The 24851-nt window shown below is 35.8% G+C and overlaps 1 protein-coding gene across 1 annotated transcript; it reads right to left on the reverse strand.

Moving 5' to 3' along the window:
- Positions 1 to 194: 194 nt before the first annotated feature.
- Positions 195 to 24360, reverse strand: LOC135694497 (structural maintenance of chromosomes protein 2). The gene is made up of 33 exons (XM_065213269.2): positions 24114 to 24360; positions 23561 to 23710; positions 22815 to 22937; positions 22376 to 22414; positions 21675 to 21785; positions 21500 to 21544; positions 20893 to 20985; positions 20612 to 20689; positions 19035 to 19097; positions 18402 to 18455; positions 17484 to 17579; positions 16642 to 16831; positions 16066 to 16120; positions 15604 to 15724; positions 14538 to 14596; positions 14341 to 14400; positions 13492 to 13549; positions 13194 to 13274; positions 11133 to 11279; positions 10536 to 10658; positions 9703 to 9784; positions 8689 to 8824; positions 8278 to 8402; positions 7400 to 7485; positions 6755 to 6862; positions 6303 to 6368; positions 4612 to 4689; positions 3765 to 3830; positions 2946 to 3074; positions 2091 to 2291; positions 1753 to 1878; positions 1437 to 1588; positions 195 to 1075 (listed from the first exon to the last, which is right to left on the reverse strand). The coding sequence occupies exons 1-33, from the start codon at positions 24279 to 24281 to the stop codon at positions 733 to 735; spliced, it is 3612 nt and encodes a 1203-aa protein (XP_065069341.1). The 5' UTR covers positions 24282 to 24360; the 3' UTR covers positions 195 to 732.
- Between the last annotated feature and the right edge of the window lie 491 nt (positions 24361 to 24851).

Genomic DNA, 24851 nt, shown 5'->3' on the forward strand with positions numbered 1-24851 from the left:
TGTTTGACATGCTCTACAACGATGATGGGACTTTCTCGCAGTCCGTAAATTGGGGCCCCATCTCAATTTTTTTCCTTAGGGCCCCAGCTGCCTCCGTTACGAGACTAAGCTGATCATGTATGTTTTGTAGAGTGACAAGTTTTGATTGACTCAAGCTGATGTGTCTTATGTTGGTTTGAAAAGAAACGAAAGTGAAGCAAGTGTAAAAAATCATAATTCATATAAAGAATCAAAAACATCGATAATCCAATTCCAAGGCAAAATTTTTTGTAGGAGTCGTAAAATAAATATGCAACGACCCAAACTGAACCCTGTATTTCAAAATTTTCAAATCATTTGGCCAGTATCATGTGGCTTTTAGCCGTGAATTTACTGTCCTCCTGCAGTGGCATTTACAAAAATCTAAAAATCTTCATTAAAACTGTGAGGCCAAGAGAAAGGGACATCCGAGCCAACCTCTACAATTTTTCCTTTTTTAATAAAAATACATTTAACACTCAATTTTTCCTGCCATGGACTCGAGGAGTACTTATTACTACTTTTATTTCAGGATTAGGGGCTTATTCGAGGGGACTTTGAATCGATTGCTAGAGGTATGAGGCGATACTGACATCAGGCCTGGGCGATAGATTTAGGATTGCAGTATCCACCGCTATGTTTCTGTTTGCTTCAACTAAAAACACTAGTTTAATAAAGAATACACTATACAAAATCAATTAAATTATGTTGCGTTCACTGGTGCCTTGGCCTTTTTGAGGCATTTTGGGGCGCTCTTTTCTCAGGCTGCAGTGGCTTGTTTGCTGTTTTTGAAGATGAAGGCTGGTTCTGAGTGTACCTTGCAACGGTTGAGACTCCGTCGATGAACCGGGTCTTGAAAAGGACATTGGCATTGTTGAACATGCCATCTTTAAGAGAGACGACTATGAACTGCGAATGTTTGAAGTGTGATCGTAGCATTTGGCCTATGTTCTGTGTATGCGACAAATCAAGGGCGGCGTCAACTTCATCCAGAATGTAAATAGGAGCCGGTTTAAACAACAACATAGCCAGAATAAGAGACAAAGCAACCAAGGACCTAGAATTAAGGAGTAAAGTTTTGGAACATTAAAAAAGGCTTTGGAACATGAAAAAGGCTTTGGAACAATAAAAAACTGTTTTACTTTGAAACACTACAATGCTTAGAACAAGTCTTGGAACACTAACGTCAGGATATTAAAAGCAAGACTTCGAAGTGAGAGTTTTTATAAGAGCCTCCTGCTACCATTCATTTTCGTGCTCTTTCCTGCATTCCTATACTTTTGCAGAACAGTTTTTAAAGCAAAAGAGTTATGCTTCAAAGTTCCAGAAAGTTTTATGCTTCAAGAGACAGATTTGCAAGGTATAAGCACTGACAAGTAGAACAATATTGTGTTAGTAAAAGATTAAGACTATTGTACCTTTGACCGCCGCTTAGTTCCGTCAAACTCTCTTTCCAAACGTTGCCAAAAGCTACTTTGATCTCAAGACCATCAAGCACAGTCTGTCCTTCTGGTGGTGACAATTTGGCATTAGTACCAGGGAGAAGCGTTGAGTATATGCTACCAAAGTCCTTGGAGAAATAGGAGAATCTTTAAAAGCACGAGACAAATGACAAAAATTCAGATCCTCTTATGGTAATCAAGCCAAACAAAAAGGCATTTTATTATGATCGCAGGTTCAATATATTTGTACATTAGACCGAAAAGATTGGGTTTAAACCAATTGGCTGGCTACCTTGTTGACTTGTTCCCAGGCCTTTTTCAGCGCTTCGTTCTTCTTTGCATCAAGTTCTTGTATTAGCTCTTCGATCTTTTTCTTGTCGTTCTCAACAATCTTTTTCTTCTTCATCAAATCATTGTACTAAAGGAAGTGAAGTATATTTATGACAACTAGCTCGAAATAATAGCAATTTGATAATTTTCCATCAGAATACATTAAGAGCTAATAACTACCCTTATCCCACTAGTGTAATTACAAAAATACACTGCAATCGTTTATCGAAATATTTACAAAATAATAAAACTTACATAACATAGATTCATATCTCTAGATACAATGAAATAAAAAATTACCTTTTCTTCTGCTTTTCCAAGCATTGTCATCGCCCTCATATTAACATTCTTGCTCAGCTTGTCTCGAGTTTCTTCCAGTTTTGTCAACTTCCTTGCTGCCTCTTTTGGATCAGTAGCTTTGAAGTCATAAGCAGTGTTTGGCTGCCCAAAGTATTGCTTCTCAGTGGCTATCCAGTCATGTTGTGCAAGGATATGTTCCACCTAGGGAAATAATAAACCAGTCTACACTGAGGGAAGGCTTAACTATAGCCCAGACAAAAGGGTGTGCCCAATTTTGGCCTTGTCTGCATGAATGTTTCGTCAGTTCCTGCTTCAAGAAGGCTAAATTCATTGAACAAGAAGGCTATGATAATTCACTTGCTAGGCTACACAACACAACACAACACAACACAACACAACACAACACAACACAACACAACACAACACAACACAACACAACACTAAACAAGGTCCACAGTTATAACAGAGAGACGACTATGAACTGTTAATGTTTTAAGTGTGATCGTAGCATTTGGCCTATGTTCTGTGTATGTGACAAACCGAGGGCCGCGTCCACTGTTATTAACATGTTGATCGACGAAACTCTGATTTTCATGCTAAAAGTATTTTCACTGGTCTTAAGAAGTTTCACGGCCAAAAAAACTGAAGAGGATTTCTATCCAAAGTGAGTTTTTTGCTGATTTGCCAACCTGAGAGACTGGAACTAGCTATAGAACAATAGGATTCAATCGTGGCGTCGCGAACTCTGAGATGGTTTATGTACACCCACTACTGAGTCTGTTTGGGAATCAAAAGCGTTTGTAAAAAGTAATATAATTCGCAATCTGTCTTAAAGTGAAAAAAATTCAAGCCTACCCTTTTGGCTGCATCTTGGCTGTCTTTCTTATTCTTTGAAATGTCATATTCAAGCTCTTTCAGTTGGATTTGAACCTCTTTTCCTTCCTTGGCTAACTGATTTTGTTCTTTGACTTTCTCTGCAATGGCCTTTTTTGAAAGAGAAACGGTCGGGTCATTAAAAAAAAACGATTAATATCTACTCGAAGTATATGAAACTAACAAAGAAATCGGTCTTATTTTTACTTTAAAACCCACTAAAGATTAAAATCTCCATTGAGAATTACCTAATAGCTAATTACAACACGACACAGTCACTGACCAAGGACGTGTAACTAGTTCCTTTGCAACACGAAAAGTTTATACAAACTCAAATATATCTTGATTCTCACAGTCAAAATTCCAAGGATTTAGATCAGAGCAACAACAAAAATTCAGAACAATTATTACACTCATAAACGGTTTATCAGCTTGCTAAATTAATATGAAACGCATTATGCAACCCCTAAATTACAAATTGACTAACAACTTTTTGTGATCCATCTTGTGAAAAGTAGAACAATCTTAAAAGGAATGACTATTCGCGCAAAACAAGAACTGAATAAATCATTCAACAGGCAGTGTCCACAAAAAGTAGCAGATACGTTGTTGATAGCTGAAAAGTAGGCCATCAAAAACAAAATAACTTTAATTGCTACAATCAGATGACATCCAGTCATAATCATCCCACTGACGAAAAGAGGCTCATCAAGATTTTCAATGAAGAAGATAGTTCAAATCGGAATGGAAACAAAATTCAGATGATGATTCACCCAAAGCGGAAATAAATAGCTGACGTACCTGGCTGCAGGCTTTGAGAGAATCTTTGTGCTGCTTCAACTCATCTTTTGCTTTCTCGAGTTTGTTCTATATTCATAAAAGCATCAATCAACGACAAAATGTTCGTGTTTGTTTATCGTTTTTATCTTAGAGCTTTTTTAGGACTATAAACAGATAATTAAAAAAAAATGAGTAGCAAAGGGTTTGATGATTGGCGTCAAAATGCAAACAAACATGCTTCTTGAAAGCAAAGGGGAGTTTACTCCTTTATCACCTGGAAAAATCAGAGATATCTTTTTATTTACTGAGTCTAAAGACCCAAAGACAGTTTCAAGCGGATCCATAATAGAATGCTTGAAGAAAATCAAGAGATCCAAATTATTCTACTTGTATTAAACTTGTAAAATTTGTTTTTAACCTTTGGCTAAATTTATAGTTTATATAATCTCTAAATTTGTTGTTTTACCCCTCTATCAAATTTTGCAGAGAATAAAGATGTTGAATTAATTTTATTCGAATTAAATTTGCAAACATTTTTTGAAATAATTGACTAAATTCATAACTTATAAAATTTCTAAATGTCCTGTTTTACCGATCTGTCAACTAGTGATTCATGCCGTATAGGCAGAGCTGTACAGGCTTAATACGAGCAGCAAGCAACGTCATACAATGTCCAAAGTTCCAACCGATACAAGATTGTGTGAAAAATTGCTTTGAGAAAGGCGAATCCTCTGCGTCAAAAAAATGATAGGAGACTCGCCAATAGAAAGAATGCACTTGAACAAACAAGAAATTGGTAATCGTACAATGGATGCCTAAAAGATCAAGATTTTAATCTTTTTGAAAATATCTAAGATCAAGCATGTACCTTGCTCTCGTTAACTCGTTCTTCGTGTTTTTCAATCTCTGTTTGGACTTTGGCCAAAGACTCGTCAAAAGACTTCAGCTACGGTGGGAATATTATCCAAGATAAAATATCCATTTTAATATTGATTAACTAAAATTCTGTGTTTTACAAAAAGACAGAGCCAAAGATTTAAAAACTGTATAAAGATTTAGGCGCAGGATATGCTGTCCGCCAGATTCTGCGAATCTTGAAATGAGTAATAATACGAATAATAGTCAAACAAAGTAACACGACGGCGAGAATTCAATGTAGTCGAATAGAATTTTGAAATAAATGAAATTTAACAAATACTAATATTTCGCCCCGGCATAGGGGTGTACCGGATCAGGATTTTCAGAATCCGGCCGGAACCGGATTTACCGGATTTCTTCGTGGAATATCCGGCCGGATTCTACCGGATAATCTGACCACTTATAGAATTTTCAGTAATAAAAAGTTTTGAGCCACTTTGCGAAAAAATGTATAGCGAGAAGATCAAAGAGACCTATTCAGGGTTGCCAGATTGAATTTACAAACGAAGGCTAGACTGGTGAGCAATTTAAGCCAAAATGCTCATAAAAAGGCCAAATCAAAAACTCTCTCAAGAATCCATCGAGCAGGCACTGGTTATATTTCTACGCTTGTGCCTGTTAGATAATTTCTTAGCTTTGATAAGAATCTTACTTTTTTCCAAAACCCTTTGCTAATATCAAGATAATATTTAGGTTAGGTGATAAAATTTGAAATTTGGTTAACACTTTGTAGTTAACTACTAATTATTCTATGAATGTAGTAATTACTTATTAATTTTGGACGTCTGCTGAAAAGGCCAACAAGGTCATATTTAAGTAGTAAGCAAAAAACAATTTTTCCAGGCAATCTAAATCTAAAAACCAAAAATTAAAAAATTTGGCCTAAAAAGCCGCTCTGGCAACCCTGGACCAAATTTGTGAATTATATCATCCAGTCTTCCTGTTTCGTGATGACGAGCACTTTCATTTCAAATCTGTTTTCAAGGCGCTTGTTTTATCGTCGATATTGTTTAGTTCTGGAAAGTCCATTTTTAATCACTGTATGAAGGGAGTCTGACTTGGTTTTCCAAATTTTCTTAGTTATGATTAAAGTTCTGGAAAATCCGGCAACTGGCCGGATTTCGGAAACAAATCCGGCCGGAACCGGATTTTAAAAAAATCAGCGATCCGGCGCCGGATTATCCGGCCTACCGGATATCCGGTACATCCCTACCCCGGCATACAGGGCTTCATCAGATATTAAACATTAAAAGGCCTTGACTTGTTCTGATCAAATATCAAAACACAAAATTCATCCGGCGGATAAGGGTTTTCATCTCTTTCTTTTATTAGAAAAAATGAAAGATAAAAAAAATCAAAATGATATGTTTCGACACTGCTTACAGAAATTTGACGCCTGATTTTGGTAGACTGAAAGTTTGTTTTCTCACTTGGACTAAACCACGTGAGGTGCTAGCAGTCGCTGATTGGTCGGAAAATGAGCCAATCAAAGGCAACATCTGAATATAAATTCTTCATGTTTAAATTTTAGTTGACAACGTTATATATTCTAAGAAGTATATGAAAAACTGGTTAAATTCCGCTTTTTCGTGCTTTTTTTAAATTCATATTGCAAAAAGTTTAAAATATTATTTTCTAAACCTGTTCCTGCAATGATGCAATCTCGTTCTGCAGCTCCTCGACCTCTAATCGTATTTCGGTTATTTCCTACAAGAAAACAGAATGTTTTGTCACAAACCATACCAAGAGGAATTCATTGTAACCAACTGATCTTAAAATTTCAAATCAATCCAACATCTGACATTGTTACCTTAAATACTCGCACGTAAGTATTCCAGGTAGCGATTATTTGTGACATTTGTCCTTAGCCATCAAACTTTCAAATTTTTAACACAGCAGAAGACAGAAAACATAACAAACACCCAAAATTTACCTAATACAGTCAAAGCTTGATTTAGATATAGGGGTTAACTGTGTGTTAACTGATTAATGAGGTTTCAAAGTGAACCTTACGAAAGGACTTGTCGTTAACTTTTCCTAGGTGTACAGTAAGACGTGCTCTTCTCTAAAAAGAAATCAATAAAAAACCAAACCTGTTCTTTTTCCTTAAACTCTTTGGTAGAGTTCTCAGCTCTTTGTTTCGCCTTATTCATCTGATCCTCTGCTTTTTTGAGTTCTTTTTCTCTATGAAGTTTTGCATTCTGTACCGAGAGATAAATGAATCTCTAAGCAAATTTTGAAAACTTGAAGTTTTAACATCAGATCATTAAAATTCATCACTGTAATCTTGCATTAAAAATCGGCATATAATTGAAAAATCAAAGATTCATGACCAAGAGAAGCAGTAATATAGAGCCAATATGATATAACTTACAAACTATAATAATGAATAAGTAATAATTATCATGCACAGTCTGTTTTTGTTGTTTTGATTGCACTAGTCATTTTACCGACAAACGAAAATTTCTTTAGTGCCATAAAAAGGTAGCAGAAAGAAAGAAGTGCAACGAACATTCTGCCGTACTTCTTACGTTATTGTTACGTTTCAGTAACAGGGGGGAGGGGGGAGTCGGAAGGGGAGGGGGGAGTCGGAAGGGGAGGGGGGAGTCGGAAGGGGAGGGGGGAGTCGGAAGGGGAGGGGGGAGTCGGAAGGGGAGGGGGGAGTCGGAAGGGGAGTTGATCTGATAACTCGCTGATAACTAAACTGCAAACTCATTGCCTAGCTAAAAGTAATTTACCTTCATGTTTGACTCCAAATCAGCTGCCTTCTTGCTTGCATTTGTCTTCGTTTCATTCGCCTTTTCAATTGAAGCCTTTGAAGCCTCTATAATGAAAACGCGGTTGCTTATGCTATTTTCTAATTAATACTTCTGGCATACCAAAATACTATTAGCACCGCCACCAAAACATACCTTTGCAGGTAAGAGCATGGACCATCCTGTGTCCGAGGCCATTTTGATATATGGCACTTTTGTCCCGCAGCATTTTGATCGAAAATATCGTAACTTAGAAGGAGCTATCATATACAACAGTTGCCGGTAACATTGAGGACCAAGCACAGCCTGTAAGTAAACTGTAAGCCTCTTGGATGTGGCACGGCACCTTTCTAGGGGTGGATGGGATTTATGTGCAAGCTGTCCCTTACCACCCAGGGAACCTATAGAACGAAAAAGCAACAGCGGGAGAAGTTGCCATTTAGATACGGCCGGGCTTAGCTGGTCTAGTTAGCCATTACGCTTTACGGACATGTGGAATGCACAAAACGTCTCATTATAAGAATAGATTTACGTGGGAGTTTCAAAATCATGGCCGTATCAAAATAGGTAATAGCTTTTTCATCAGGTTTATCTTATCTATGATCACCGCACCTATCTAGAACAGCCAGGATCAAATGGAAATTGTCCCTTTGCTCCCGTTGGGCAAGAAAGGAGTTTCTGTTCCCATCGTACTGCGAAGAAGCTTCCTCACTCGAACCGGAGGCGACAGCTTTACCGTCGCACTAACCAACTATTCCAAACAAACAAGGCAAAGAAAAACGCAGCTCTTTTTGACTAAGCCCATGTGCAAGCAATTATCGAGAAGAAATCAGAGAGAAGTGAAAGCTCCGCAGCATTACCTATCTCATCTTCCAGTGATTTCACTTCTTCGACCTTATGATGATGCGTGCTTTGTTTGAGCCTCTCTTCCACCAGCTCAGCCTCGCGTGACTTCAAATCAAATTGCTGCTTCAAGCGGTCGTAGCTAAGGGGTAAAAAGTATTACATAAGCTGCCCATCTTCAGAGTGCAGGATTTCGTTGAAAGAAACAACACAATGCTTCAAAAATGTTAGGGTCTGATTAAAATAAAGTGTTTGCCAATAGTCACGTGCCCATTGAAAAATCACGTATTATAATACCTTATAGGTCAAAATTGACATGTCAATAACAAATGACCAATCGAATAACGAGTTGGGAATTGGACCAATCACAATCGAAACAAATGTGTGTCGAAACTAACGACCGCGTATTTGTCTGAGCATGTACTCACTTTTCAGCATTTCTTTTCAAAATTGCAAGTTCCTTCTTCGCTTCGTGTAGCAGCTTCTCTTTCTCACTCAGTTTGTCAGCTGCTTTCATGAGCTCTTCAAGCTTCTCAAGAACTGATGCTCTTTGGGCTCTAGCACCTGGTAAAAAGGTAAAAAATTCAAAAAACTGCATACATTTAAGCAACAACAAACTACTTAACGCTCATCTGCAAGGCTATACTAAAGCAAACTTTACAGACAAGCCATACAAACTTATCATCCAGCTAAATAAAAATTGTAGACCAAGTTAAACGTTTTTCACAAGGAACCACTTTAACAGGAACCTACAGATAAAAAAATTCAAGGACAATGACAATGTACTTATACATATATCTTTCTTGCTTGCTTTCTTTCTGGTTTTTGACCTTATTTTCTAGCCACAATTATAAGCAAATTTCAGAATTTCAATGTTATCTTGCGCTTGTGCTACCATAAGGGCACTAAACGTTCAGTTTAAATTAAGGAGCCTTTCTGTATTTTTGTTATTAAAATGTGATAAAAAAGGTTCAAAAACAAGGAACCAAGGGAACTAAGTCTTGAGGATAGGTTCTTTATAAAAAATCAACGCTGCAAAATAACGGTGTTCTAAAATCCTTGAAATTTCCTTTTTGCGAATTCTAAACAAATCACTCTTCACGATAAATTTCAATCCCTCAGACATTTGAACTGTAACATAAACATTATCTGGATGGTGCTAGACAAAACTTAGAAGCTCTGTTTCAGTTTGAATAATTGCATTCTAAAGTTTTGGTGTAGAGAACAGGTTATTAATTGGTCACTTGGCTACAATCCCCGCTAAAAGTCTTGAAACAGTCCCTCTCCCTCCGGAACAATGTGTTGGTCTACATTAAAATGACATTGAAGATTAGGAAGTGCACTTTTTGATGAAACACTGTTCGGAGAAAGGAAAGGCATAGAGTATTCTATAAAGTTTTACAGAACTTTTTACCGCACTCTAAAGTTTAGGATTGTCTCACCTCCAGTCAAGGTGCCGGCTGGATCAAAGACATCTCCTTCGATAGTGACCGACTTCGTTCTGATCTCAGGATCAAATGTCACCTGAAGAAAGACGCAAGGTCATATAAGTAAGATAACTGTCATCATGGTAGATAGTTTTATGGTGCCGTCATGGACTCTGAAAGGAACGCACTTTCATGCTTGAAGGGCCTAGCCAGAAGAACAAAAAAGGGACATCTTTTCTGTTGCAGCAATGTCCCATTCTTTTCTAAAATTGCCATCTCCTTTCAAATCTCTCTCCAGCACAAGGTGGTAGCAGCTCACCGGCTGCCTTGGATCTCTGTGTCATAATGCATCGGTTAAGGTCAACAAGGGCCCTCTTGTATTTGTCAATTTTGATCAAAGAGTCAAACCTGGTCAAACTTTTGAAAATGCTTCCAAACAGAACCCAAAAGATAATTGCATGATAATTGTTTTGGAAGAAACGTTTTGGAATCAAACTTCTGGAGGAACTGTTTCCCGAACACAAAATTATTTCAAAGAGCAGCTAACGAAGTGTTAAACAAATATACTGGTTTGAAGTGAAAATCGAGGCACAAAAGAGACTGAAACAAACGCATGTGACAGTGCTAGAACACAGGCAGAAAACGGAAGCTTCTTGATTCATGGACACACAACAGCAAAATTTTTTTGGATTCTTGCTCTTAATACCACCAGTTTCAACAGCAGGGGGCATATTCGAGAAGGGGGCATATTCGAGAAGGGGGCATATTCAATACTTGATGGTAAAAAGGGGTGCCTGTTCGTTATAAGGGAGTGAGCTTAATCAAATAGACAGTCATATCATTGAAACCTTTTTCGCATCTTCCATGTCTTTACAAATAAATGAAGAGCCAAAGACGAATTTCATTGCAGCCTCGATATTTTTGTCGTAGCCAACCAGAGACAATGCTGAGCTGACATTTGCATCCCCAACCTTGAAAGGAAACGTAATTAGTTGACAAAGTATGAGGGGGATGGCCTTAACAAAAACTTACACCAGAGTATACGATTTATTAGAAAAGTATATTCGACATTATCTTGTTCTCGCTATTGCAACAAAGACGTTGACAGTTGACAGAATAATGACTGATTTGTGAGTCTAAATTTAAACATTTTTTTCTGTTATCGCTTTTTCGTTCCGGACCATGCGTTCTAATACCGCTGTTTCACGCCATGTTGAAACCAATAACAAAATAAATTTAACAAGTAAAGAACTTTTGAGTATACTATTGTTTTTTTAAAATATAAGTTGGAAATTTTCAGTAAATTCATTTATGATGGATTGGTGCCGATTAAAATTTCTTATGTAAATTCCAAGAGATGGTGAATCTAAAGAAATGTTCCTTTACACTCGCAAACTTTAAAAATAAAAATTTAGATAAAAGTCAAGTTCGATAGGGTAACTTACAAGATTTTTTGCTTTTTTAATCACATCAGCACTAAGAGCTTTTGATGAAATTTTGTTAAGGGGGATAATCGTGACCCTTCGTTTCAAATCCCCCTTTTCTAACAATTGTTTTCCAGTCTGTTCTGAGTCGACAACAACATTGTAGAGCTGAAAATGGATAGAAATCTAGTCAAATGGAATAAAGACATTGGAAAAGAATAGAAGTTAAAAAAGCTGTATGATCGGATGAAGGAAATGGAAGCTAACTTGAGTTGACTACCAGAAGATGAAATCAATCATGATTGCAGTGGAGCGTGATGCGGCTAAATTCTCAAGCAGGAGCAACGCAACACTAATGTATAAAACAAAATATCATTTTAAGTTAAGGGGATGTTTTGGTTTGATTCAAATCCAAAACGATGTGTCGCCTGGACAGAACGGACACGGTCCAATCCACTGCTCCCTTGTGATGATTCTAGAGTGGGTTTTCAAATAAGGGTTCGTTCGCAATTGATGTCAACCAATTTTTGGCCAATTCAACCCCCCTTCCTAGTCAACTTTTATCAACTTTAATACGACCCCCTTTCAATGGAATTCTATTTCAATTCTGCAAAAATAAAAAGAATGGCAGGTTCGATTTTTAGAAAAGTCAAAATTTTGCATTCCAATATTGGCTTCAAGATTCAAGATTTCAAAATTTTCATTCTTCGATCAATAGCCTAGTACAAGATAACTTGTATATTGAGACCCCGTTCACACTGCTCCGTATTCATATGAAAACTGATAAAAAAGTATCCGTTTGTGCCTTGCGTCCACACTGCTCCACCTTGAAAACGGAGACTTTTGAAAACGCACTTTGAAAACGGAGACTTTTGAAAACGGAGGCTTTTGAAAACGCTAACACCAACAACAACACAGCAAGATACTTAGACCGCGCCAATTTGAGCAACTTTTCTTAACATGGCTGATTAACTCAAAGTTAGCATACTACTCGGAGGAATATTAGTGGCAGTGAGATGTTTGAAGTTTATTAGCAGTGGCAAGTGCTGTAAACCAGTTCGTGGCGTTTTCCTTTTTATCCAGAGCGGAGCATTGTGAACGCTTCATCGTTTTCATACCGTTTTCAAATGTATCCGGAGCAGTGTGAACAGGTAAAACAGATCGATACGAAAACGGATAAAAATGAATATGGAGCAATGTGAACATAGCCTTAAAGGTACAGTATGTTCTCATTTTCGCTTGGCTTCGTACATTCTCTTTCTGCGTTTATACAGATCGATTTTCGATTGTTGCATTCCAGAAAAGAAAGCCATGAAAGAGCGGCATGGAGCCCGGGGCAAATCACCCAGCATTCATCCACGATTCAACCGACATAAAGGTCTTCACCCGCAGTAAGCTATGTAAAGTGTTGCATCATTGAGGTGCAGAGTTGAACGATTTGAAGACATTTAAAGTTTCGAAAGCTGCTGAACCTTATTGCCAGTTGTTGACTTCCTTAAATCCTTGGATCAGCACTTTTTTGCTTGATCAACGCTCGGTAAAGGGTCGTGTTTACAAAAAAAATTTCGTTTGAAGTCTATGCACCAAAATAGGAAACCAGCGTAAATGATTGCGAAAAGAAAATGCCAATGAGACTGGGTGCTACTTCTCCTTTATAGTGTTTGTTGATTGTGTGATAGAAGTCTTCTTTCTTTTTGAAGATTGCACTTCGAGGCCAAAATATCAAATGGCAATGTATTAGGAAAAACCGGGCAAAATATGCATAAGCCAGAATCTTTCTTTCTGGAGGCATGAAATATTTTTGTGTACAGGACAGTACACGTGGTCGCTGAAACAGTCGAAACATTGGCATTATTTTAGCTGTGATTCGGGTTTGTTGTTAGGAATCTACATACATATGAGCTGTTTGGCCAATAACATTGGGAGAAAACAAAAGTGGTGAGGTCTCTCAGTTAATCAAAGAGTTGGCTGCTGAGAACATTATTGGGTGCTGTGTTTTGTATAATATGTAGCGGATCGTTTAGCCTGGAAGCTAAACTCATTACTCGTTTAAAACAGAAACATATTCAGGGTAGTACACACCTTCCCACCAGCTGTAACTTCCAAACTAGTAGCATTTCTCATGTCCTTGACTTTCATAAGTCTGCAGACAAGACCTTTCACCTGCAGAAAGAAAAAATTAAAATTGGTAGAAATCCAATCATATCTTCACATTTCCATTGCATATTCACATAATTTTTATGTTATTCAACTTCAATTTACAAATGTATTTTTCCCTGTAAATGCAGTTGTTTACTTCTATCAGGTTTCACGTTTTCAAATACGAAGGAATATCAAACGCAAAGTTTTTGACTGTTTTATAATGATAAGAACACAGTACCTTTGCTCGATCAAAACTTGACGTGGGGCTTTTGTAGTCGAAGAATAAATGTGGAAACCTTGAAGTGAACAAAGTCGAAAATGAGACAATTATTTCGCATTTGGCATCTGTTTCCACCTGCTTTTATCTGTCTGCAGGCAGAGGAGGTAAAAGCAATTGCCCCCCACAAACGTCGCTTAGGAAAGCACCCCTTGATTGCGCATTCCTCGAATGAGGCCTTAAGTTTTCAAGCAAAATAACAGATATACTATTTAGGCTAACTTTCTATTTATTAAATTCACTTGAGACAAATATACCGTATATATAGTGTATCAAGGCAGAAAGCTGAAAAATCTGTTAATAGATGGAGGGAAAGTGGCAGAAACATCCGACTTTGGAGTATCTTTCGGGAAACGCTCATTCATTTAAAATGTACATTTGTTGAGAACTTGCGTTTTGTACTTAAGTAAAAATTCAAATTGGTCGGTAAAATACAATTTTTAATCCTGAACACGTAGAAACTTTTATCAAGTAAACATCTATTAAAGAAAGATTTGGTGCAGCATTTTTTGAAAAATGAAGCATGAGCTAGAAACCTTTGGCTATAGCTTGATGGGAAATGATCTCGTTCAAAAACAGAAACTTGTCTACATCACATAATCATTTTCAAACTATTTTGAAGGGAACTGGACTTCAAATGCAGTCAATCACGTTTGATTTACAATCAACTATTGCAAATTGAAAGCAAAGCTGTTTGAAATAGTGCCAGTACGAGATAAAATGTTTGGTAACACATACAAAAACATTATTTGAATCGAATAGAAATAGAATCGAAAAGAATAGAAAAACCATAAAAGCTATAATGCATACTTGAGTTCCAAGTTTTCAATGATTTGCCGATGGTGATGCACTTCTTTCTCCAAAGACCCGCTGTTCAGTAAAAAGAAGTACAACTTGAATTGGATGTTTTAAGAAAAACATTTGAACCAAAGAACAAGGCTACATATAAATAAATTTATCATAATTACAAAATTTAGATGATATTTTCACAAGATGGCATATCTTACACTTTTCCTGCAAGCTCCATATCTTTTCCTTCGACGAAATTGAGTTTCTTTAAGTCGGCCTAAAAGGAAATGCTAAAACGTCAAAAAACACATTCAGGAAAGTTCTTGGTATTAAGTTTATTTAAATGTTACTAAATGTTTCAAATACTATTGTTTCAGGGAGTTCTATTATAAAAGTAAATCATGAGAATATTTTTAAATAATCATAGGAACATTTTATATTGACTTACTTCATGAGACAAAAATTAGGTAACATTTTATAAAGTAAAATAACTCGGGCGAGACACCTAAATAATACTTGATGCTCCCAAAAAGGATGTACATAAACTTCTGTAAGTGCTAGAAATCTTTTACTGAAATTGCTTAAAAGAAAGTTGAAACTTCAACTGCATATTGCCATATTTTACAAAGCTTCTTTGAAAGAAATGCCAGTACTCTAGAAATCGATCGCCTGACAAGTGCAGCACTTCTTGTTTAAATTATTTTAATATTTTTGCAATTTTTTCAGTTTGAATTGAAAAGACATTTCATTTGAATCAAAGTTCATTTGAAAACAAACCAACAATATTCCAAGCTATTCACCTTAAACTTTGTTAGAATAAAGAAATGCATGTTTAACAAAAATAACTTTTAACAACGAATACACGATTAGGTGATTATAAGCTTATTCATCAGTATCCATATCTTGCATACGTTCTAATCTCTTGTGGTTTTGCACTGCTTTCAACATTCAGTTAGAAAAAGGCAAATATAGAATGGTCATTCCTAAACTGACCAATCAGCATTTGAATTAAAGATACATAGAATGGTCATTCCTAAACTGACCAATCAGCATTGGAATTTAAGATACATAGAATGGTCATTCCTAAAGTGACCAGTCAGACATTGGAACAAAGCATACATAGAAAGGCCATTCCTAAAGTGACCAATCAGACATTGGAACAAAGTATTTATAGAAAGGTCATTCCTAAAGTGACCAATCAGCATAGAGCTACACATACAAAGAATGGCCCTGCCTATAACGAGACAATCTTCCTACAATTTTCTTTCTTTTTATGAAACCCACCTCGATTTTCTCTTGCTCCTTTTTGAGCTTCTCTGCAACCGCTGCGTCTTTTTCGTAGCCTTTTTCGGTTGATTTGAGATCCGCCCGTTTTTTCTTCAGTTCGCTTTCTGAATGCTTTAGCCTAAAAAGAAAAAACCAATCAATAATTCTTTTGAATACTAGAATCGTGATAATCTGAAATCAGCAAAAGTTTAAAAGAAACTTACAGTCTAAGGTAATTCGGGCAGATAAATGGGAAGGCAATTTGAGATAAAATAATTTCAGCTTATTTACAAGGCATGTTTTTATTGTGCTTTGGAGAAACTTTTGAATAAAATCCTTGTCTGGGCTAAGGATGACTTTTTTTGAGGAAAATTAAGATTCCTGTATGATATTAAGTCTTCAAAAGTAGTTCAAAAGAAAAATTGTTTAAAATAAACAGAAATTCGTTAGAATTAAAGGCAACATATTTCGTTTTCTTACTTCATGTTTGCTTGTTTAATCTCCGTCTCGGATTCACTGATAGCATTTTTGCAGTCTGGAAAAAAGATTGATTTTTAGGCCAGTTCTTTGGATAATTTCAATGTCTTTTTAGCTAAAATTTGCTAAAACTGCAACAAAAGTAAGAAACATTTATGACATCTGCATGAAATATGATTTATGGATTAATGGTATTTAAATGATTCTGTTGGTTTGCTGTAGCAGGTTCCACCCAGATCGACAAAAAACGCTCCGTTATAAGAACAAATAATTTTCTAAAGCAAATATTTTCTCAAAGAGTTAATTGTTATGTCTTTTGATATTTATTTGTTTTGACAAATAATGAGAAAGGCGCTGGTTTAAAAACACATGTGGACCTGAAGGGAGTATACGTAACAATAATTATATAAGTTACACTAAGTACCTAGGAACAGAATGAGCATTTTCAATTGTAATCCCCTGCCAAATTCAAGACGCTCAAAGGAAAAGTTCCAAACTGACACATGCAAAGAACAGTATATAATTGATAATTTTTAGAAAAACGAAAGCGTTTGCTACCAATCGATATTAACGCCTTACCCATCAACTGATCAGCGAGTGTTTTGTCTTCTCCATCAGTGTTACTTGATAAACCCGCTGACACTGCGTGGAAATGCTTCTGTGCAGCAGCAATCGCCTCTTCATCTTCTTTACTTCGGTCTTCAAGCTTCTTCAAGGCATCCCCTCTTTTACTGATTTCCTTCTCTTTCGCTTTGAGCTGAGCTTCATCCTACATGAGGCAATTTTGTCTGCTTGTCAGGGGACATATAAAAATTCTACTGAAGCTGCTTGGATGTTTCTAAAATACAGGACTCAAAAGTACTCAATACTAACAAACTGGCCTTCAAAATTTCATTCACTCTTGCTCTAAGATCTTCAGAGCATACTTCAGAGCTGCACCGATCAGCGATATCATATAACATACCAAATTCGGATCACATTTCAAAAATTATCAAATTTCGCAAAATCTATGTCGAATTGATTTAATTTCAAGCAAATTATTATTGGACTTTAGATCATTGTTCTGGCCTTCTTTACCATGAGGGATATGGATGAAGAAAGCTTCTCACGCTGTTTGGTGCAATCTGTGGATACCAAATGTGGAATTAAATCCGTAACACAGCTGCATTAATGGTAATTTCCTCATAAAAATTCAGTCCATCGTTAGGTATATCCACCTTTTTAGAAAGCAAAAATCCGTTTCTACACTTTAGGTGAAAATACGATCAATCGACCAAAAATTCAAACAAAAGTTGATGCTTGCCATGCTGACTTTGAAAAATATTAAAAAAGCAACAGATCTTTGGCAAATATTTTTGTGCAGTAGCAGCTATGCTTTAAGAGGAATTCTGGAAAAAGGTTTTGAATATGAAAATACAAACATCAGCGATATTCTTCTCGATTTCTTTCTTCTTTTTCTGTTCTCCTTTTAATGCTTCTCTTGCGTACTTCAGATCGGAGTTTACTTGCACATCGGCCTACACATATGGAAGATTCTTTAAGCTATTTAAACTAACGGTGCAAAATTCTTCGGTAATGTAACGAGAAGAAGCATGGGCAAGCACTTACAAAAGTAGTCGCGTATAAAAGCTCAAGCAATCTTTTCAGAATGCAAAAAACAAAGTAGGATGGACAGAGGATGAACTGGAATAAATTGTTTCCTCTGTTACTTTTACTTCCCGTGGATTTTTTTTAATTTTAATAAGCAAAGTCTATTTAAAAAGCTATTTATATAACGGATCGATAACTAGTAGAGTACATATTTTACACAAAGGACTACAGACTATGGTGAGCAGATAACACTGCAAGAAGCTACAAGACTGTTAAAAGGGGAAAGGCACTCATGTAAAGATGGGTTCTCATTCGAAGAGGGGTGTTTGTTAGTTTTTATGCTATTTCTCTAGAATGCATGCAATAAAAATAAAACTAGACTAAATCGTCAGTTCTCTACTCAAAGCCAATCCAAATGTCCATTTACTGTCATCACCATCGCCATTCTACGCGCCATCTTCTTTATAAACAATCAACAGTTTCAAATTCGAAGGTTAGGGGGCGCTCGGCACTTATTTGACAATTTAAGGTCACTGTCGTTATGTTTTCGAATCATTATAAAAAGGAAGTTGTTTTTAAAAATGACTGTGTTTTTACTAAAGGAAGATTGTTTTTGAAATGAAGCCGATTGCAGCAACTGGTATGACTATATTACATAAGTTTTCAAGCAACATTAAAAATTATGCTAGTTGATTGTCTAGAGCAATGTTGAGATATATACGAAAAGAGATCAATACAAGCAAACTAACCTTTGAAATTTCATTAACTTTGGCCTCAAGCTCTTTCATAACACCGCCAGATTGCTGAAATGACAAAAGATAAGCAAATATATTCAAGAAGATCACCTTGTTTATGTCTGTTTGCATTATGGATCATTTGTATTGCCTTTAACACATGTGTATTTAAGACTTAACGAAAATAACGGCCTACCAACTTGTTGTAAAATGTTCGATGCCATTATACAAGGCTATACACACTCTGTTTTAATGACAATTGTATAAAGCATGTAACTTGAAGTTGGATCTTAGAACAAACGAGTTCTATACACCGATTTATCCATGTATGGGGAATTGAATAGAATGCATTATACAGCAAAAATGTAGATTTGGAGATTTATATCAAAACTCACATCCCAAGCAAAGACAGATAGCTTAACACCAAAAGAAAAAGGAAGCACCTTATTTGTAATAAGCCTCTTGAATGATCAGTCACGAAAATCCTCATTGAAAAGACAACTGCTAGAGATGATATATCATCTTGCCAGTGCCAAAGATGGTAATGAATTAGGATACATAAAGTCCTTTAATTGGGTCTATGACAGGGAAGATTAAGTCCCCAATCTTCAGCAGATATTTACAAACAAAAAAAATTATAAAACTCACTGCATCTTTCCGGCTTTGGAGTTCTTGGATTTCAATATTGATTTTATTTGTTATTTCTTCCAACTGTCAATGAGAGAGGTAGAGAGTTAACAGTCGTTCACATTGTGAGGATGAGTAACTAAGCTAGGTATAAAATTCAGGATAACACTGCTTTTGCCATGTTAAACTTAGCACTGAATAATATAAATCGTGAAATAATAGACTGTCGACCACATACAGTTCAGTCTCAATGTAACAAACTTTGTAGGGACTAAAATCGCAGATTTTTGCAAAGGAGGGTTATTAAACAGCAAATTTGTTAAACCAGAGTGATGTACTTAGCAGGTTTGAGGATTAAATCATCTGGATTATTTGTACTTTTTTAATTCACAAGACACACTGAGTGATTAACATGTAGACGCTGTTATGAGACTAACACAGAGCAATATCATAACAATTTAAGGGGAGCAGAATTTTAGAAGTTCAGTAATATATGGGGGATGGATGGTGAGTGGCTAACACGTTGAGGGAAGGGTTCATTAAACAAGGGTAAAATGTTAAGCGATATGGGGGGATAGCAGATTCTAAGTTTTCATACCGTGAAGTTTTTTTTACATAATGAATTTTGACATCGTTTACACGAATCAGGAACCTCCCATCAGGCCTGGCCATGAGCATTTTAGCAGGAGAGCAGTACATCACTCTTTTCGGCAAAGTCAGGCAGGCGATTTATTAAGCCGAACCAATCAATTCAGCTAGTACTGGAATTTCTAAGGTTAACAGATTTGGAGAGGTGAAAGTTTCGTACCGGTCCTTAAAAAGCTATATCTGTCAGTGGGGGATCTCCTGTATATTTTAATTAACATTAGGCCTATAGCGAGTTATAAGAAACCACAGTTGTTCCTAAATTACTTAAAGTTATTTAGCGCCAAGTTTGCACCAAACGAACGTCACCATCTTCTTTTCATTTATCTCCTCAATTTTTCTTTCAAGAACTTATTTCAATTTTTCTTAGCTCAACAGTTAATCCTTTCTGGTTACTCATCATCTCACGATTCGAGTTTCATGTGTTAGGAATATTATGAATACCTTAAAGGCCACCCTGTCAAATGACATTTCAATTGGCCTTCGAAATAGCATTCTGATGAAAAGGAAACCATTCAAAAGATTCTCTTTGCTATTGCATTTCATTTAAAAATGCTTCGTTTGTTTTCCATGTAACCTGTAAAGTAGTTAACCAGTTTAAAGGAGTAAATGACTTCCTGAGAGATTGAAAGGTGATCAATGTTATTTTGAAGTCAAAACATAGAGGATCAGGCTATCAATTTTTTAGTTTTACTTCAGGAGGTGTCCAGAAATGAAAGGAAGACCAATGTGAACGGTTAACGTGCAAACTGACATTGAGGCAAGCTAGGAATAACTCATCTTGCTAACTGGAGGCGAGCATGGAGGCGTGGACGGGCGACCGCCTGCCTCAAACAGCCAGGTTTGTCTCATATGCCTGATTTACAGAACAGTATGCTGTCTTATTTGAGCACAATTGATGTGACATTAGGCTTCTAACTCTTAAAGCAAGAATATAAAATGTCTTGAATTACCTCTTTTAATCTCTCCTCTAGCTTCTGTTTGTTTTCCATCATCTCATCAAGGCCTGAACCTGATGTTTTTTTCAACTCCTGTTGAAAGATTTAAAAAAACAATTATAGAATAATACAAAGAAGCAATGGATTCTCAAATAAGGATACCTTAAAAAACAAAAGCTTATACAACCAAGAAAGTGACTAGCCATTCTATTTACAATATTTTTAAGCATTGTTGTTTAATGAAAGAATTCATATCACAAGATCATAAAAAAGCAAAAACTACAGGAATTACACACCTCTGCTTTAAGGAACTCATATGCAATGCACAGCTTCTTCAAATGATCAATTTCCCTGATAACCTTCTGGTACTCCATGTAACTTGATCTTTCCTATGAAAAGATTTCATGATGCTTGAGGGCTTTGCAAAACTTGAATGAAATTATATGTGTGAATTATGCAAAATAACTCTTAGGAATCGAGAACAGAATGGTTTTGAGTCATTTATTTGAGTAAATATGATCTCTAGGCAAAGCATAAACTTGGAGTAGCAACTAAGCACTGTCCTGTTTTATACATCAGAGTATGCAAGACTATGTTTTTTGCTGCATCTAGCATGCCTCCCAAACACAGGAATAGCGAAACATGTAGGTTTGTAAAGTTTTGCATGCAAAAAATCTTGAGTTGTTGAGGAGATCTTAGAGATTTTATGGAAATCTAATGATATCTTAGAGATTTTAGAGAGGACCATTAGGTTCTTCTTTTGATGATGTTCCTAAAACGAGAGCATCAAAGAAGGAATGGATAATTTCTTCCCCTTTTTTATAGTTACTAAAGTCATAAAAGACACAGATTCATTGAGATATAGCATAATTCAGTATACAAATATTAGTGAAATGAACACACCTCTTTTAGACGAGAAATTGTTGGGGTGATTTCCTCATTTAAAATCTGCAAACAAAGAAGATGCATTGTGATCATTATATATAAAAAAAAGAGGATTTGCAATAAAAGTCCTTATCAGCTCAGATTCAAGTCACTGATTACAAAAAAGAAAAACTAAATAACTAGGCATTCAAACCTTTTCAATTTCAGTCAGTTTGCTCTCCTTTTTCTCTATTGTTCTCAGTGCAGACTGCTTTTTGCTCTCATACATTTTGGTACCAGCTGCTTCCTCTATCATTGACAAGATCTAACCAAGAAATGAAAAGCTCAAGTTAAATTCAAAGCTCTCTAGCATAAATGAATAAAACAGGAGTAATGCATATGTTGACAAGATGTGCAATAGGGGCTTCCAGGAAAGATGCCATGTAGCACAAGAAGATTTAGCAAATACTGCAACTCAAATCATCTAAACAATCTCACCAAACTTGATTATTCTAACAGAAGGCAAGAAAACCAAAGAATACTCTTGCATGTCTTTTTGCCAATATTTAATATCAAAATTGCTATATCAAAATGTAAAACCAGCTATATAAAAAATTACTTTGTACCAACTTGTAACTACTTAAAGAGATTAACTGAATTAATAGCAGAAGAGAGAAAAAGAGATAGATAAAAACAATAAGAGTAAAGAGTTAGTTCACAAGTTAAAAGCAAAAGGCATTTTGTGCTAGTGTCATTTAAAATTGTTTATGCAGAGTTCACCACTGTGTACAGTCTACCCATTACTTCTTGTAACTTTGAACTGATTATGATAATTATGCTAATTAATTTTATTAGGCTGATGGTAATTGTTGATATTCATTTGTGCCTATTGACGATGATGAGTTACTGCCTTACCTCCACAGGTTTCATGTTCAACACCTTGGTTATTCGACCCTAAAAAAACATAAAAATGATATTATGCAAGAATAACGGTCAAATCTTTGATTGGCTGAGGGCTCGGATCATTACAATTTTCTCCCTACTTTCTGGTCACTACATCAAGAAAAAAGATTGATTTAATGTCAAATACATAATACAAATACATACAATAATACTTTTTGTCTGTGAGACCTAAAGTTTTCTATAACAATATGTTGGTTCCGGTGAAGTCACATGGATAAACAACATCAGACTTTTTAGAAAAACTCTATATAGTGTTTCTGGCATTATTTCCATACAAATTTTATTGCTTAATTCTTCCTTATAGGGCTACTGTTTCCCTTTTGATTTGTTCTAATTGATTGAAGAGGCAATGAATAAAGTTTCAAAATAAATAAACAATATGAAACTATACCTGCATAATGAGAAAATGAGGATTGTTGATGTTAAGTTGGACTGATCTGAACAAATCCTGGACTCTGGTGTTGTTTGCATTGCACCCATTAATAAGATATTTGTTTCGTCCACCAAGTACAATCTGGAGAATACACAATCAGGACTTGTTACACAAAGTAAATAAAACAGAATTAATAAGAGTAGAATTTTTTTTAAAGAATTTAAAGAAGAACTTTGTCAATTTTTATTTTTACTGTTTGTTACCAAAACAATGATATCAGGGATATATTGGTTTATACCTTTACACTCATAATATTTTGGTGTTGTCTTCTCAAATTGAAAAGAATTGGAATATTTATAAAATCGTCAACACATTCGTGTTTTATGGCAAATATATTATATTACAAGTTGTAAAATAAATTTTAACAAATTCTTTTAAGGTTTTGCAGCAAATTATACCTTAAAATTAAACCTAAAAATTAATTGGCTCTAAAAGTTGAAAAAAGCTTTCCCAGCAATTTCCATTCACATTAAAAAGAGAATATGGGTTTTCATTTTTTTATTCAATTGTTTCTGTATGGAATAGCCTGCCAGACAGTATTGTGATGCAGGCAAATTCGGATACCTTTTACAACCTATGTCGAAATCACTTCAGTAAATTTTAAAATTTTAATGTTGTAGTTGACTGGGCAGACATTTGTATGACCCAAAGAGTTGTTAAATGTAAATGTAATGATGATGATGATGATATCAAATATAGCCAACCTGTCTTGAGATTGTGATCTCATCAAAACTTTCATATCCAATTGGAGTTTGGTTCTTGTCTGTGTTATCGAATGTAATAGTTACTGTTGCTCTTGTCACGCCAGCTTGCCCATTTTTGTAAATAAGCTCTTGTAAGCTACCAGCTCTGACCTAGTTCATTGAAAAATAAAACAAGTGAGGGTAACACCAATCTTTTTAGATAATATTGTAAAATGGTTCATCAGGTCTCAGAAAATTTTTTAAACTTATAAAGATTCTTTTAAAACCTTTAAAATCAGTTCCAGTTGTTTATAAAGTTTTGTTACACGAACTGTGTTAATAATTGTATTAAAATGGAAGATGTGCAGGGTCTGCTTAATAACGCTATGATGAATCAAAACAATATTTGGCCCATTTTTGCTTTAGGCCTAAAAACGTAAACGATTACAAAATATTGTATGCGAGCACATTTAAATTCACGAAGTATCAATGAAGATTCTTAAGAAACATCTTAAGTATTTCAAAAGCCTCTGTCGTTGTTCATAGTAAGAATTTTTTCTGTGAATTGCCTTACCTGTGAGAGGTTTGAAATTCCAAGGAGGAAGCAAATACTATCAAGAATATTCGATTTGCCGCTGCCATTGAGTCCAGTGATGGCATTAAAATTGCAGTCAAACCCAGACACTTCTGTTCTTTGGGCGTATGATTTAAACCCGTCCAAAATTATGTTTTTTATGTACATTTTCGTGACTGCTGCAAATCCTGCTTTCGTTTATCACTACCTTCTGTTTTGGCGCCACAAATCGAACTTCGACAATGACGCATGCGTCAGCCACAAAGAGGCTGTCATCTGTCTGAGGTCACGGATTCACATTTCTTCTTGAATAATGGAACTTTGTTAATTTTGTATACTGTATACATCGGAAAATTTGGGGAATGATTTTTGTCAATATTTTATCGTTCAAATCAAATATGGATTTTGAGAAGATTTCTCGGGAGGGAGGCGGGAATAACAATGACCCCCTCTTTTTTTCCCAGCAAGTAGATTTAAAGCTGCAGTAAAAGAGGACAGAAGCCTTCACCCCCTACTATTGCAAGCCTTGGTCCTCACTTTTGAAAACCTTGCCCTCCACTTTCAAATTCGTGGCGTGGGCCCTGAAGTAGTAGCGTTCATGGGAATAAGGGTCAACTGCTGCAATCCTCATCACTGCTTTATAGCTTAGTTTGAAAAAAGATGGCAAATGGGTAAAGACACCTGCTAAGCGACTACGTAAAATCATGCCCTAATGCCAGCACTCAAAACTCAATTTTC

The sequence above is a fragment of the Rhopilema esculentum genome, chromosome 8 (assembly GCF_057945365.1).
Source record: "Rhopilema esculentum isolate cy_ngs chromosome 8, ASM5794536v1, whole genome shotgun sequence".
NCBI lineage: Eukaryota > Metazoa > Cnidaria > Scyphozoa > Rhizostomeae > Rhizostomatidae > Rhopilema > Rhopilema esculentum.